Below are 14,827 nucleotides of genomic sequence, written 5' to 3' on the forward strand. Positions count from 1 at the left end.
TAATAATAAACTTTAAATAACCAACAGAGAAACAAACAAACAAAAATCCATTTAGTTATTGAAAGATTTGGATTTCTTTTTTAAACATGGTTCAAGGTGTAAATAAGTAAAAAAGTTCAGTGTGGTTTGCAGTGGTATCTACCATGTTAACTTTTATATGCAAATTAACTTTGATCTGAAGAAAGTGAAAGTCACTCAGTTGTGTCCGACTTTTTGCAACCCCATGGACTCTACAGTCCATGGAATTCTCCAGGCCAGAACACTGGAGTGGGTTGCCATTTCCTTCTCCAATGCGCGAAAGTGAAAAGTGAAAGTGAAGTCGCTCAGTCGTGTCCGACTCTTCGCGACCCCATGGACTGCAGCCTACCAGGCTCCTCTGTCCATGGGATTTTCCAGGCAAGAGTACTGGAGTGGGGTGCCACTGCCTTCTCCTAAATTTCTTCAAATCAGGGCTTCCCTGGTAGCTCAGCTGGTATAAGAATCCACCTGCAATGACGTAGACCTGGGTTCTATCCCTGGGTTGGGAAGACCTGATTTGAAGAAATTTAGGAGAAGGCAGTGGCACCCCACTCCAGTACTCTTGCCTGGAAAATCCCATGGACAGAGGAGCCTGGTAGGCTGCAGTCCATGGGGTCACTAGGAGTCGGACACGACTGAGCGACTTCACTTTCACTTTTCACTTTCATGCATTGGAGAAGGAAATGGCAACCCACTCCAGTGTTCTTGCCTGGAGAATCCCAGGGACGGGGAAGCCTGGTGTGCTGCCGTCTGTGGGGACTCATAGAGTCCGACATGACTGAAGTGACTTAGCAGTAGCAGCAGCAGTAGAAAAATGAGCAAAGGAAGGAATAATATAAATAGCTAAAAACCCATGGGGACGTATAGATCATCACTAATAATCAAAGAAATGTAAATTAAAACAAGGAGATAAACATACTGTTTTAAAAATAAAGCTTTAAAAAAATAATACACATGCCCAATGTTGCTACATTTTGGCCTTAAAATTCATTTAACCTTTGATCCAGTAATTCTATTCCAGTGAATTTCTAAAGAGATAAAATGTGAAAAAATAGATATATATAGATGTTTGTAGAACCATTATTTATAATGGGCACAGTTTTATACATCTGTTAAGAATCACTGATTCACAGTCATATTCCATTTTTCACAAACAGGGTTTAAATGTCTTAATACTTTCTTGTAATTTCCAAATGTATACCATGATTGTATATTTTTTTAAATTAGTAAAAAAAACATTAATACCTAATATTACGAAGTAGTTATTGTGTGTCAGGCCCTGTGCAATCATTGAATTTTCATAAACACCTCCTGTGGTGGTAGTTTCATTTTACATATGAGGAAAGTTGGGTCCTAGTAGGCTAATTAGTAGCTTTCCCAAGTCATGCAGCTAATAGTGTAGCTGAGATGTGAATCCAGGTAGTTTGGCTGTGTGCTTCTGCCTCAAATTGTACATCATCACCTCTGCAGCAGTGTGGCCGATCCTAGTTCTAATTTTCCTCCAGATAAAAAGCTTCCTGAGTTCCTAATACTACTGGGTGGCTGAGGGTTTCTGAAAGTACAGATTACCTGCTGTCAAACTCTGATCCAGTGACTTAGCAGTCTGCAGCATTACAAGTTAGGCAGGGACTTGGATTTCATTGTCTGTTCTCCTCATACTGACAGGTGGTGTAGATGCCACCAAACACTCCAGGTACACAACTAGCACTTCTCCTTTCTGCTGCTTTTTTTTCTTGGCTTTCCCTCTCTTTACATTTTATTTTTAATGAACTTTATTTTTGTATAATTGATGTACAATAAACTCGACTCATTTAAAGTGTACAGTTGAATGAGTTTGACAAATGTTTCCATCTCTGAAACTATTAATACTACAATCAGGATATAGAACATTTCCGTTAACTATCAAACTCTAGCCTAACAGTCATTGATCTGCTCTGTCACTGGAGATTTGCTGTCATTTTCTGGAATGTTGTGAATGAAATCATGCAGTATATGTACCCTTTTCTAATTGGCTTCTTCTACTTAGATAATAATTTTGAGATGCATTCGTGTTATTGAATATATCAGTAGTATTGTGGGGTTTTTTTACTACTGATGACTTGTATTACATTCTAAGAGTAGTGCTCACTGATACGAAAATATAACATGTTCTTCCACCTGTGTTATTTCTATTGAGTTTTGTGAGTAAAACTATTATAAATATGCTTTTCGTTTTCTTAAATAAGAGGGGAGTGTCTAACTTTATAAAGAACATGTTTAACTTTATAAAGAACTGCCAAGGTGTTCTCAAATTTTTTCATTTCATGTTCCCAGCAACTGAGTATAAGAGTTCCACTTTCCATCCTTACCAACACTGGGTATTATCAGTCTTATTCATATTGGCCACTCTGATGGGTGTATTTGTGTCTTGTCGTTTTAATTTGCACTTCGTGACCATTAATGTTGAGCATCTTTGCATATGCTTCTTGGCTATTCTTATGTATTCTGTGGTGAAATGCTTATCCAAATCTTCAGCCCACTGGTCTGCTTATTATTAAGTTGAATGGGTTCTTTATATATTTTGGATACAAGTCTTTTGTCAGATATAATATATTATGTGAATATTTTGTCCCAGTATACAGCTTGCCTTTTTGTTTTCACAACAGTTTTTTTTTTCTTATAGTAAAGGGCAGTTGTTGTGGTTTTTGTTTGTTTGTTTGTTTGTTTTTATGAGGAGTGTGGGTATCCTGTCTAAGAAATATTTGTCTACTTAAATTTTCTTTAGGTCTATGATGTGCTCAGTTGCTCAGTCGTGTCCAATTCGCTGCAACCTCATGGACTGTAGCCCACCAGGCTCCTCTGTCCATGGGATTTTTGAGGCAAGAATGCTGGAGTGGGTTGCCATTTACTCCTCCAGGGGATCTTCCGAATCCAGGAATCAGACCCTTGCCTTCTACATTGGCAGGCAGATTCTTTACCACTGTGCCACCTGGGAAGCCCAGGCCTATGATACATAAAATTAATTTTTGCATATTGCATTAGATGAGGGCTAATGTTCTTTTTGAAAAATACATGAATCTCTCATTTAGCACTGTTTATTGAAGAGATTAAAAAAAGCAAGAGAGTTCCAGAAAAACATCTACTTCTGCTTTATTGACTACACCAAAGACTTTGACTGTGGATCACAACAAACTGTGAAAAATTCTTAAAGCGATGGGATTGCCAGACCACCTTACCTGCCTTCTGAGAAATCAGTATGCAGGTCAAGAAGCAGCAGTTAGAACTGGACATGGAACAACAGACTGGTTCCAAATCTGGAAAGGAGTACATCAAGGCTGTATCTTGTCACCCTGCTTATTTAACTTCTATGCAGAGTGTATTATGAGAAATGCCAGTCTGGATGAAGCACAAGCTGGAATCAAGATTGCCAGGAGAAATATCAATAGCTTCAGATACGCAGGTGACACCACCCTTATGGCAGAAAGCGAAGAACTGAAGAAACTGATGAAAATGAAAGAGAAGAGTGAAAAAGTTGTCTTAAAACTCAACATTCAGAAAACTAGGATCATGACATCTGGTCCCATCACTTCATGGCAAATAGACAGGGAAACAGTGACAGACTTTATTTTGGGGGGCTCCAAAATCACTACAGATGGTGACTGCAGCCATGAAATTAAAAGATGCTTGCTCCTTTGAAGAAAAGCTATGACCAACCTAGACAGCATATTAAAAAGCAAAGAGATTACTTTGCCAACAAAGGTCCGTCTAGTCAAAGCTATGGTTTTTCCAGTAGTCCTGTATGGATGTGAGAGTTGGACTATAAAGAAAGCTGAGCACCGAAGAATTGATGTTTTTGAACTGTGGTGTTGAAGAAGAGTCTTTTTTGAGAGTCGCTTGGACTGCAAGGAGATCCAACCAGTCCATCCTAAAGGAAATCAGTGCTGAGTAGTCATTGGAAGGACTGATGCTGAAGACACTAAGTCATGTTCGACTTTTTTGCGACCCCGTGGACTTTAGTCTGCTGAGGCTGTACCGTGGCCACCTGATGCAAAGAACTGACTCATTGAAAAAGATCCTGATGTTGGGAAAGATTGAAGTTAGGAGGAGAACGGGGACGACAGAGGATGAGATGGTCGGATGGCATTACCGACTTGGTGGACATGAGTTTGAGCAAGCTCTGGGAGTTGGTGATGGACAGAGAAGCCTGGTGTGCTGCAGTCCATAGGTCACAAAGAGTTGGACACGACTGAGCGACTTAACCGAATTAAGAGATTTCCCTTTTCCTTTGAATTGCCATAGCACCTTTGTCCAAAATAATTGGCTGTGTCTGGATTTGTTTCTGGGTCCTCTCTTCTGATCCATTCATTTATATGTCTTATAATTTAGCCAGTAATTGCACAGTTTTAATTGCTATGGATTTATGATGTCTTAAAATCAGGTAGTTTAAGTCTTCCAATTTTATTCGTTTTCAAAATTGCTTTCACTATTATAAAATTTATAAGGAAATGAAAACAATTCTACAATCAAATTGTTCAGAAGAGTAAGCTGGAATTTGGATTAGAATTTCATCGAATCTTTAGCTCAATTTGGGAGGAACTGACTTCATAACTTGGGCTTCCCTGGTGGCTCAGTGGTAAAGAATCTGCCTGCCAATGCAGGAGAGGCAGGTTTGGTCCCTGGGTCTAGAAGATCCCTTGGGGAGGAAAATGGCAACCTACTCCAGTATTCTTGCCTGGGAAATCCCATGGACAGAGGAGCCTCGCAGACTACAGTCCATGGGGTGGAAAGAGTTGGACATGACTTAGTGCCTAAACAACATCACTGACTTCTGAGTCATTCCTGCTGTTTATGGACATGGTATATAATATGTAATGTAATATATAAACTTATTGGGGTCATTTTTAATTCTTTTTGTGTAGCCACTTTGCTTCTTATATATTTTTTGGTTTTTTAAAACCCACTTGGTGATTTTCTTTCTTTTTTTTTTGATGGGCGACAACTTTATACTCCTAGCTATCACTAACTGTACAGTTAGAGATACGGAATTGTAGAAGACCAGACAGCAGACACAGGAAAATATCAGTCTTCATTATTTTGCCCATTTTTCATTATGTGTACACATCAGGTTCTTCACATGAAAATGAATAGAATAAACACAGAAACTTGTAGACATTTGGTATGAAGGTAGGAAAGTTTGAGTTGATTAAAATTTTGAGATTTGGTAATGGTGTGAAAATATTTTCTTTACATTTACTTCATATATCCAGTATAACTTGTATACAGAATGAACCAACCATATAATATAAACCTTAATTCCATAGAGTTTTGGTTTAAAACATATATAAATAAGAGCTCTATTATTTTCTTTCTGTACCATAGTATTATCTTTCTACTAGGTAACTACATTTATTGGATAGTTATGAATTAAGTGTGCTTTGGTATATTGTTTTTGAAAGTGTCACATTCTAGTGTTTTGCATGGTGTTAGTATCTGGCAAAATACAAACATGCACAGGAGGAAATTACAGGTTCTTGGTTTGAAATGGATTCATAGATTTACCAAGTGTAATATGTTTAAACTTTCCATTATCCCAGTAAAATAATGTTTTTTTTCTTAATTGTAACAGACATCAGACACCCTGAAGAGCTTTCTCTATTGAAAAAACCCAGAGATCCAACAAAGAAAAAAAAGAAAAAGCTAGATGACCAATCTGAAGATGAGGCACTTGAACTAGAGGGGCCTCTTATCACTCCTGGATCAGGTGAGTCTTTGATTAAGCATGGGTTCAGTGTGAGAACCATGAGAGCTGTATGCCTCTGTGAGTGTGTGTATATTTGAAATATAGTTGATTTACAAATTGTGTTAGTTTCAGGTATTGAAGCACAATGATTCATTTATACACACATGTGTAGAATATATAGATCAGATCAGATCAGTCGCTCAGTCGTGTCCGACTCTTTGCAACCCCATGAATCGCAGCACGCCAGGCCTCCCTGTCCATCACCAACTCCTGGAGTTCACTGAGACTCACATCTATCAAGTCGGTGATGCCATCCAGCCATCTCATCCTCTGTCGTCCCCTTCTCCTCCTGCCCCCAATCCCTCCCAGCATCAGAGTCTTTTTCAGTGAGTCAACTCTTCGCATGAGGTGGCCAAAGTACTGGAGTTTCAGCTTCAGCATCATTCCTTCCAAAGAAATCCCAGGGCTGATCTCCTTTAGAATGGACTGGTTGGATCTCCTTGCAGTCCAAGGAACTCCCAAGAGTCTTCTCCAACACCACAGTTCAAAAGCATCAATTCTTCGGCGCTCAGCCTTCTTCACAGTCCAACTCTCGCATCCATACATGACCACAGCAAAAACCATAGCCTTGACTAGGCGAACCTTTGTTGGCAAAGTAATGTCTCTGCTTTTCAATATGCTATCTAGGTTGGTCATAACTTTCCTTCCAAGGAGTAAGCGTCTTTTAATTTCATGGCTGCAGTCACCATCTGCAGTGATTTTGGAGCCCCAAAATATAGTCTGACACTGTTTCCCCATCTATTTCCCATGAAGTGATGGGACCGGATGCCATGATCTCTGTTTTCTGAATGTTGAGCTTTAAGCCAACTTTTTCACTCTCCTCTTTCACTTTCATCAAGAGGCTTTTTAGTTCCTCTTCACTTTCTGCCATAAGGGTGGTGTCATCTGCATATCTGAGGTTATTGATATTTCTCCCAGCAATCTTGATTCCAGCTTGTGCTTCTTCCAGCCCAGCATTTCTCATGATGTACTCTGCATATAAGTTAAATAAGCAGGGTGACAATATACAGCCTTGACGTGCTCCTTTTCCTATTTGGAACCAGTCTGTTGTTCCATGTCCAGTTCTAACTGCTGCTTCCTGACCTGCATACAGATTTCTCAAGAGGCAGGTCAGGTGGTCTGGTATTCCCATCTTTCAGAATTTTCCAGTTTATTGTGATCCACACAGTCAAAGGCTTTGGCATAGTCAATAAAGCAGAAATAGATGTTTTTCTGGAACTCTCTTGCTTTTTCCATGATCCAGCGGATGTTGGCAGTTTGATCTCTGGTTCCTCTGCCCTTTCTCCCATCCAAGTACTAACCAGGCCCGACCCTGCTTAGCTTCCGAGATCAGACGAGATCGGGCGCGTTCAGGGTGGTATGGCCGTAGACTCCTCTGCCCTTTCTAAAACCAGCTTGAACATCAGGAAGTTCACGGTTCAAATATTGCTGAAGCCTGGCTTGGAGAATTTTGAGCATTACTTTACTAGCATGTGAGATGAGTGCAATTGTGCGGTAGTTTGAGCATTCTTTGGCATTGCCTTTCTTTGGGATTGGAATGAAAACTGACCTTTTCGAGTCCTGTGGCCACTGCTGAGTTTTCCAAATTTGCTGGCATATTGAGTGCAGCACTTTCACAGCATCATCTTCCAGGATTTGAAATAGCTCAACTGGAATTCCATCACCTCCACCAGCTTTGTTCGTAGTGATGCTTTCTAAGGCCCACTTGACTTCACATTCCAGGATGTCTGGCTCTAGGTCAGTGATCACACCATCGTGATTATCTGGGTCATGAAGATCTTTTTTGTACAGTTCTTCTGTGTATTCTTGCCACCTCTTCTTAATATCTTTTGCTTCTGTTAGGTCCATACCATTTCTGTCCTTTATCGAGCCCATCTTTGCATGAAATGTTCCCTTGGTATCTCTAGTTTTCCTGAAGAGATCTCTAGTCTTTCCCATTCTGTTGTTTTCCTCTATTTCTTTGCATTGATTGCTGAAGAAGGCTTTCTTATCTCTTCTTGCTAGTCTTTGGAACTCTGCATTCAGATGCTTATATCTTTCCTTTTCTCCTTTGCTTTTCGCGTCTCTTCTTTTCACAGCTATTTGTAAGGCCTCCCCAGACAGCCATTTTGCTTTTTTGCATTTCTTTTCCATGGGGATGGTCTTGATCCCTGTCTCCTGTACATTGTCACGAACCTCATTCCATAGTTCATCAGGCACTCTGTCTATCAGATCTAGGCCCTTAAATCTATTTCTCACTTCCACTGTATAATCATAAGGGATATGATTTAGGTCATACCTGAATGGTCTAGTGGTTTTCTCTACTTTCTTCAATTTAAGTCTGAATTTGGCAATAAGGAGTTCATGGTCTGAGCCACAGTCAGCTCCTGGTCTTGTTTCTGCTGACTGTATAGAGCTTCTTCATCATTGGCTGCAAAGAATATAATCAATCTGATTTCAATGTTGACCATCTGGTGATGTCCATGTATAGAGTCTTCTGTTGTGTTGTTGGAAGAGGGTGTTTGTTATGATATATTCTTTTTCAGGTTCTTTTCCCTTATAGGTTATTAAAAAATATTGAGTACAATTCCCTGTGCTGTACAGTGGGTCATCCTGTGTTTTTTTTTTTTTTTTTTTTAATTTTATTTTATTTTTAAACTTTACATAACTGTATTAGATTTGCCAAATATCAAAATGAATCCGCCACAGGTATACATGTGTTCCCCATCCTGTGTATTTTTGATATCAGTATAAATGGACTGAATAGTCTGGAGAGTGGTCAGGTTAAAGAACGCTCTCCTTCTGCATCTTTTCCCTCGATCTTTAAATCATCACTAGAGTCTGTCACGTGTGGATCATCGTGTCAGGTGTTAGTAGTTGAATCAATAATAAGAAAAGCTGGTTCTGTGCTCAGGAAAAGTCAAAAGGAGACAGTACCTTAACTTGCCTCAGTTCTCGGCATTGCGGAAATTGGAGGGTTTTTTAGCATTTAGTTCCATTTTGGGTGTATTTTGTGGAAACCACCACTAATTTAGTTAAGACATTATTACTTTTATCAGGTTACTTAAAACTTCTATGCTTTGCATACGCTAATGTCTTAGTGCCTCTCTTGTTTCTTGAAGAAGCTTTCTCAGATTTCCTTCCATTACCTCCCCAACCTGAATTAGGTATCCTGCTGTCGTGAGTCACCAGACTTCTCTGTGTTTGGTATTATATGATGTGTTCTCCCCTAATAATTGTGAGGTCCTGCATGAAGAGACTGTTTCTTACCTTTCTGTTACTAGGAACTAACAGCATATGTCATACAGTGGGAACATGGACAGTGTCTGTTGAGAAGTTAGATGACTAATCAATTAGATTACATGGTTCTTTGGTTCCTGAAAATTTATTTTCCATGTTTCCATTGGCTGCACATTTATAAATCCATTTCTTAGGATAGATCTTAGAAGCAAATAAATAAACTAATTTTACTAATTCAGTTCATTCCTGTTTTTTAAAATTCTGGGGTCATGATGATGGCAATGATAGTAAACAATGAACACAGACTTATGTATGCCCAGAACTATTTCACACACTTTACCCATGGAAACTCATTTAATCCTCACTACAACCCATCAAAGTGGATTGTTGTTATTCACATATAAGGATGAAAATATGGCACAGTAAGATTCAGTTCAGTTGCTCAATCATGTCTGACTCTTTGTTAACAGTAAGGTTAGGAGCCATAAAAAAGGCCAAGCACCAAAGAATTGATGCTTTCCAATTGTGGTGCTGGAGAAAACTCTTGAGAGACCCTTGGACTATAAGGAGAGCAAACCAGTCGATCCTAAAGGAAATCAATCCTGAATGTTCATTAGAAGGACTAATACTGAATCTCCAATACTCTGGCCATGTGATGTAAAGAGCCAACTCACTGGAAAAGACCTTGATACTGGGAAAGACTGAGGGCAGGAGAAGGGGGAAGCCAAGGATGAGATGGATAGATAGCATCATCAACTCAGTGGACATGAATTTGAGCAAACTCTGGGAGATAGTGAAGGACGTGGAAATCTGGCGTGCTACAGTCTATGGGGTCGCAAAGAGTCAGACATAGCTACTGAACAACAAAGATTAGGAATATCTAAGGTCACATACCTTGTAACCTTTATGTCACTGCTCATGTACTGATTATATCTGGGAGCTACCAAGAAATAAGGTAGTCCTTACACTTTAAGTAATTTATAGGCAGTGGGAAACCATAGTTACTGTATTTAAAGAGCTAATACATAAATGTTAAATGAATATTATAGAAATAATGTTGTAAGAATTCAGAAGACAAAACAGTTCCAAGTAGGGTGTATTCAGTTTTCAGGTTGGGAAAGTAAGTTTGTGAATTGGCTAGGATTCCAGTGGCTAGGATTTTGATAGAAAGAATAGGTGATCCAAGTAGAAAGAATGATATTAACAAAGAACATCCTGGCAAAAGAAAAGTACAAGATGTGTAAATAAACCATTTGAGCCAGTTCATGGGGGAGAGACCTCCAAGGAACTTTTGAATCACACTGGAGGGTATTTAATGTCAGGCTGAGGAATATAGGCTAGTGATTGTAGAGTCACTGGTTTCTGAATATGGTACAAAATGAGCAAATCATTACTTAGAAAGAATATCAAATTTAATTCCAGTAAAATGTGGAGGAGGGAATGAGAGGAAAGAGTAGTGATAGAGCCTACAGACTAAGGAATCAAAGAGAGTAAAAGAATGTGTCTGTCATTAGAATACAATTAAAATCTGATTTAGACTTGATGGTTTATGTAGATGAAGCCATGTGACAGTAGACAGAATTTCTGCTTTCAGTTGTTTGGGTTTTTTGTTGTTGTTTTTTTTTTTAGTTTAAATGAAAACTCACTCAATTCTTAAGATGAAGAACTACATAGAAAGGTATATTTATGGGATGGTTTTAGAGTGGTTGAAATCAGGCAGGATTGGTCTTAGAACTGCAAGGAAGAGCTTTTATATAGTGCTTTAAGAAAAGACAATTAGAAGACAAAAGATAATGAATTAAGACAAGGGAAAGCTACAAATATTTTAGAGTAAGTAACTGTGGGTTTCTTTTCTTTCTTGTTTTAAATTGAGGTGTTACATATAGTAAAATGAACAGATTTTAAATTATAGATGAATATTTGCCAATGCATACAACTTGTCACCACCCAGAACTAGGTATAGCATGTAACATGATACCAAGACCCCAGAAGGCCTCTTGCATGCCTTTTCCTGTGCCTCTCTAACCACAGAATAGTGTTGGGCTGGTTCTTGAACCTCATATGAATGGGGTCATGTACTGGTGTGCTCTCTTGTGTCTGTGAAGTGACTGTTTTCAGTTGAAGGAGTTTTTTTTTTTAATAGGTTTAGTTGTCTACATCCAAACAGTTTAAAAACCTTTGAGGAGTTGATGTGAAATACTAAGAAAGTACACAAAGATAGTGATATGTAGAGGACTGATTATCTATAGAGAAGTCCCATACACACATGAAAAGTAATAAGAGATTAATTTTTAAAAGAAATACTAAATACCAGGTTTGCCTGCTTTTATGATTTGTCAGTCATATTAGTCAATGTTTGGACCAAATGCTGACAGATTTGATCAGTTGCATATTATGTTCATATAAATAGCAACAGGTCTGTACATCTCAGCTTATGACGTCTTCTGGGGGTCAGACATTGTGCTCCCCACTACACAGAGGTTCCTGTACTGCAGGCTGTGGTAAGGCATAGGTGTAATCTTCATTCTACTGAGGCAGAGACAGGCTCAGTTTCCTTTAGTGCCTATGTGCTTCCTGAATTATGAGCATCTATGTGAGCATGGTTGGCAATTATGTATTTATGTGTTTGTGTATTTTCATTTCATCCTTACAGAACATCTGTGATTTTGGTGGCATTATCCCCACTTACAAGGAAAGAACATTACAAGGGTTAAGTAATTTGCCCAAGGTCACAAAGCTAATCAGGACACAGCTAGGATTCAAATCCAGATTGGTCTGGGTCTAGCACTCATATGTCGAACCATTATGTAACATCATTTCTCCAGTATTTAATATTTAAAGGTGAATACTTTGTGAAATATTGGTGTGTAAATTGTACTTCAACAAAGCTTTTTTTATTTAATGTTTCAAAAGGTAAAGGAAATGAGTGAATTAGCGATTCTCAGGCTTTAGTCAGATTCTTACACAGAAATATGATAAAATTCTGAGTGTTTACATACCTTGTTTACAGGCTGTGCTCAGGTGACACACTCTCTAGTGCTTTGCCACTTGCTGGCTGTAACTAGGTAAATATCTATTCTCCAAGTACCTGTGAGGAGAGAACCATTTGAAGTAGCGTGATCCCATGTCTGGGGAAAACAATTTTTCCACGTAAGAATTAACTTTACTGTTTAGTGTTGATTTACAGATCTGACAGAATGTGGTCCACTGGAGAAGGGAATGGCAAACCACTTCAGTATTCTTGCCTTGAGAACCCCATGAACAGTATGAAAAGGCAAAATGATAGGATACTGAACTCCCCAGGTCAGTAGGTGCCCAAAATGCTACTGGAGATCAGTGGAGAAATAACTCCAGAAAGAATAAAGGGATGGAGCCAAAGCAAAAAGAATACCCAGCTGTGGATGTGACTGGTGATAGAAGCAAGGTCCGATGCTGTAAAGAGCAATATTGCATAGGAACCTGGAATGTCAGGTCCATGAATCAAGGCAAATTGGAACTGGTCAAACAAGAGATGGCAAGAGTGAATGTCGACATTCTAGGAATCAGCGAACTCATATGGACTGGAATGGGTGAATTTAACTCAGACGACCATTATATCTACTACTGCAGGCAGGAATCCCTCAGATGAAATGGAGTAGCCATCATGGTCAACAAAAGAGTCCAAAATGCAGTACTTGGATGCAATCTCAAAAACGACAGAATGATCTCTGTTCATTTCCAAGGCAAACCGTTCAATATCACAGTAATCCGAGTCTATGCCCCAACCAGTAACGATGAAGAAGCTGAAGTTGAACGGTTCTATGAAGACCTACAAGACCTTTTAGAACTAACACCCAAAAAAGATGTCCTTTTCATTATAGGGGACTGGAATGCAAAAGTAGGAAGTCAAGAAACACCTGGAGTAACAGGCAAATTTGGCCTTGGAAGATGGAATGAAGCAGGGCAAAGACTAATAGAGTTTTGCCAAGAAAATCCACTGGTCATAACAAACACCCTCTTCCAACAACACAAGAGAAGACTCTACACATGGACATCACCAGATGGTCAACATTGAAATCAGATTGATTATATTTTTGCAGCCAAAGATGGAGAAGCTCTATACAGTCAGCAAAAACAAGACCAGGAGCTGACTGTGGCTCAGACCATGAACTCCTTATTGCCAAATTCAGATTTAAATTGAAGAAAGTAGGGAAAACCACTAGACCATTCAGCTATGACCTAAATCAAATCCCTTATGATTATACAGTGGAAGTGAGAAATAGATTTAAGGGCCTAGATCTGATAGACAGAGTGCCTGATGAACTATGGACTGAGGTTGATGACATTGTACTGGAGACAGGGATCAAGACCATCCCCATGGAAAAGAAATGCAAAAAAGCAAAATAGCTGTCTGGGGAGGCCTTACAAATAGCTGTGAAAAGAAGAAAAGTGAAAAGCAAAGGAGAAAAGGAAAGATATAAACATCTGAATACAGAATTCCAAAGACTAGCAAGAAGAGATAAGAAAGCCTTCTTCAGCAATCAATGCAAAGAAATAGAGGAAAACAACAGAATGGGAAAGACTAGAGATCTCTTCAGGAAAACTAGAGATACCAAGGGAACATTTCATGCAAAGATGGGCTCGATAAAGGACAGAAATGGTATGGACCTAACAGAAGCAAAAGATATTAAGAAGAGGTGGCAAGAATACACAGAAGAACTGTACAAAAAAGATCTTCACGACCCAGATAATCACGATGGTGTGATCACTGACCTAGAGCCAGACATCCTGGAATGTGAAGTCAAGTGGGCCTTAGAAAGCATCACTACGAACAAAGCTGGTGGAGGTGATGGAATTCCAGTTGAGCTATTTCAAATCCTGGAAGATGATGCTGTGAAAGTGCTGCACTCAATATGCCAGCAAATTTGGAAAACTCAGCAGTGGCCATAAGACTGGAAAAGGTCAGTTTTCATTCCAATCCCAAAGAAAGGCAATGCCAAAGAATGCTCAAACTACAGCTCAAACTCATCTCACACGCTAGTAAAGTAATGCTCAAAATTCTCCAAGCCAGGCTTCAGCAATATGTGAACCGTGAACTTCCTGATGTTCAAGCTGGTTTTAGAAAAGGCAGAGGAACCAGAGATCAAATTGCCAACATCCGCTGGATCATGGAAAAAGCAAGAGAGTTCCAGAAAAACATCTATTTCTGCTTTATTGACTATGCCAAAGCCTTTGACTGTGTGGATCACAAACTGTGGAAAATTCTGAAAGAGATGGGAATACCAGACCACCTGATCTGCCTCTTGAGAAATCTGTATGCAGGTCAGGAAGCAACAGTTAGAATTGGACATGGAACAACAGACTGGTTCCAAATAGGAAAAGGAGTTCGTCAAGGCTGTATATTGTGACCCTGTTTATTTAACTTCTATGCAGAGTACATCATGAGAAATGCTGGACTGGAAGAAGCACAAGCTGGAATCAAGATTGCTGGGAGAAATCTCAATAACCTCAGATATGCAGATGACACCACCCTTATGGCAGAAAGTGAAGAGGAACTAAAAAGCCTCTTGATGAAAGTGAAAATGGAGAGTGAAAAAGTTGGCTTAAAGCTCAACATTCAGAAAACAAAGATCATGGCATCCGGTCCCATCACTTCATGGGAAATAGATGGGGAAACAGTGGAAACAGAGTCAGACTTTATTTTGGGGGGCTCCAAAATCACTACAGATGGTGACTGCAGCCATGAAATTAAAAGATGCTTACTCCTTGGAAGGAAAGTTATGACCAACCTAGATAGCATATTGAAAAGCAGAGACATTACTTTGCCAACAG

At 39.2% G+C, this 14,827-nt stretch overlaps 1 protein-coding gene and 1 long non-coding RNA gene across 10 annotated transcripts in view; one reads left to right on the forward strand and one right to left on the reverse strand.

Moving 5' to 3' along the window:
• Nucleotides 1–14,827, forward strand: part of FERMT2 (FERM domain containing kindlin 2) — a 79,090-nt gene that overhangs the window by 39,648 nt on the left and 24,615 nt on the right. For all 9 annotated transcript variants that reach the window (XM_044924957.2, XM_044924958.1, XM_044924959.1 and 6 more), the window contains exon 4: nt 5,624–5,758. In XM_044924957.2, the coding sequence (XP_044780892.1) occupies nt 5,624–5,758 (135 nt within the window). The remainder of the gene's footprint in view (nt 1–5,623; nt 5,759–14,827) is intronic.
• The window catches only part of LOC112587820, a 45,968-nt gene that overhangs the window by 653 nt on the left and 30,488 nt on the right, over nt 1–14,827 (reverse strand). Inside the window, exon 2 of the long non-coding RNA XR_003112290.2 lies at nt 12,016–12,104. This is a non-coding gene — a long non-coding RNA (uncharacterized LOC112587820). The remainder of the gene's footprint in view (nt 1–12,015; nt 12,105–14,827) is intronic.

Source organism: Bubalus bubalis, chromosome 11 (genome assembly GCF_019923935.1).
Source record: "Bubalus bubalis isolate 160015118507 breed Murrah chromosome 11, NDDB_SH_1, whole genome shotgun sequence".
Classification (NCBI taxonomy): Eukaryota; Metazoa; Chordata; class Mammalia; order Artiodactyla; family Bovidae; genus Bubalus; species Bubalus bubalis.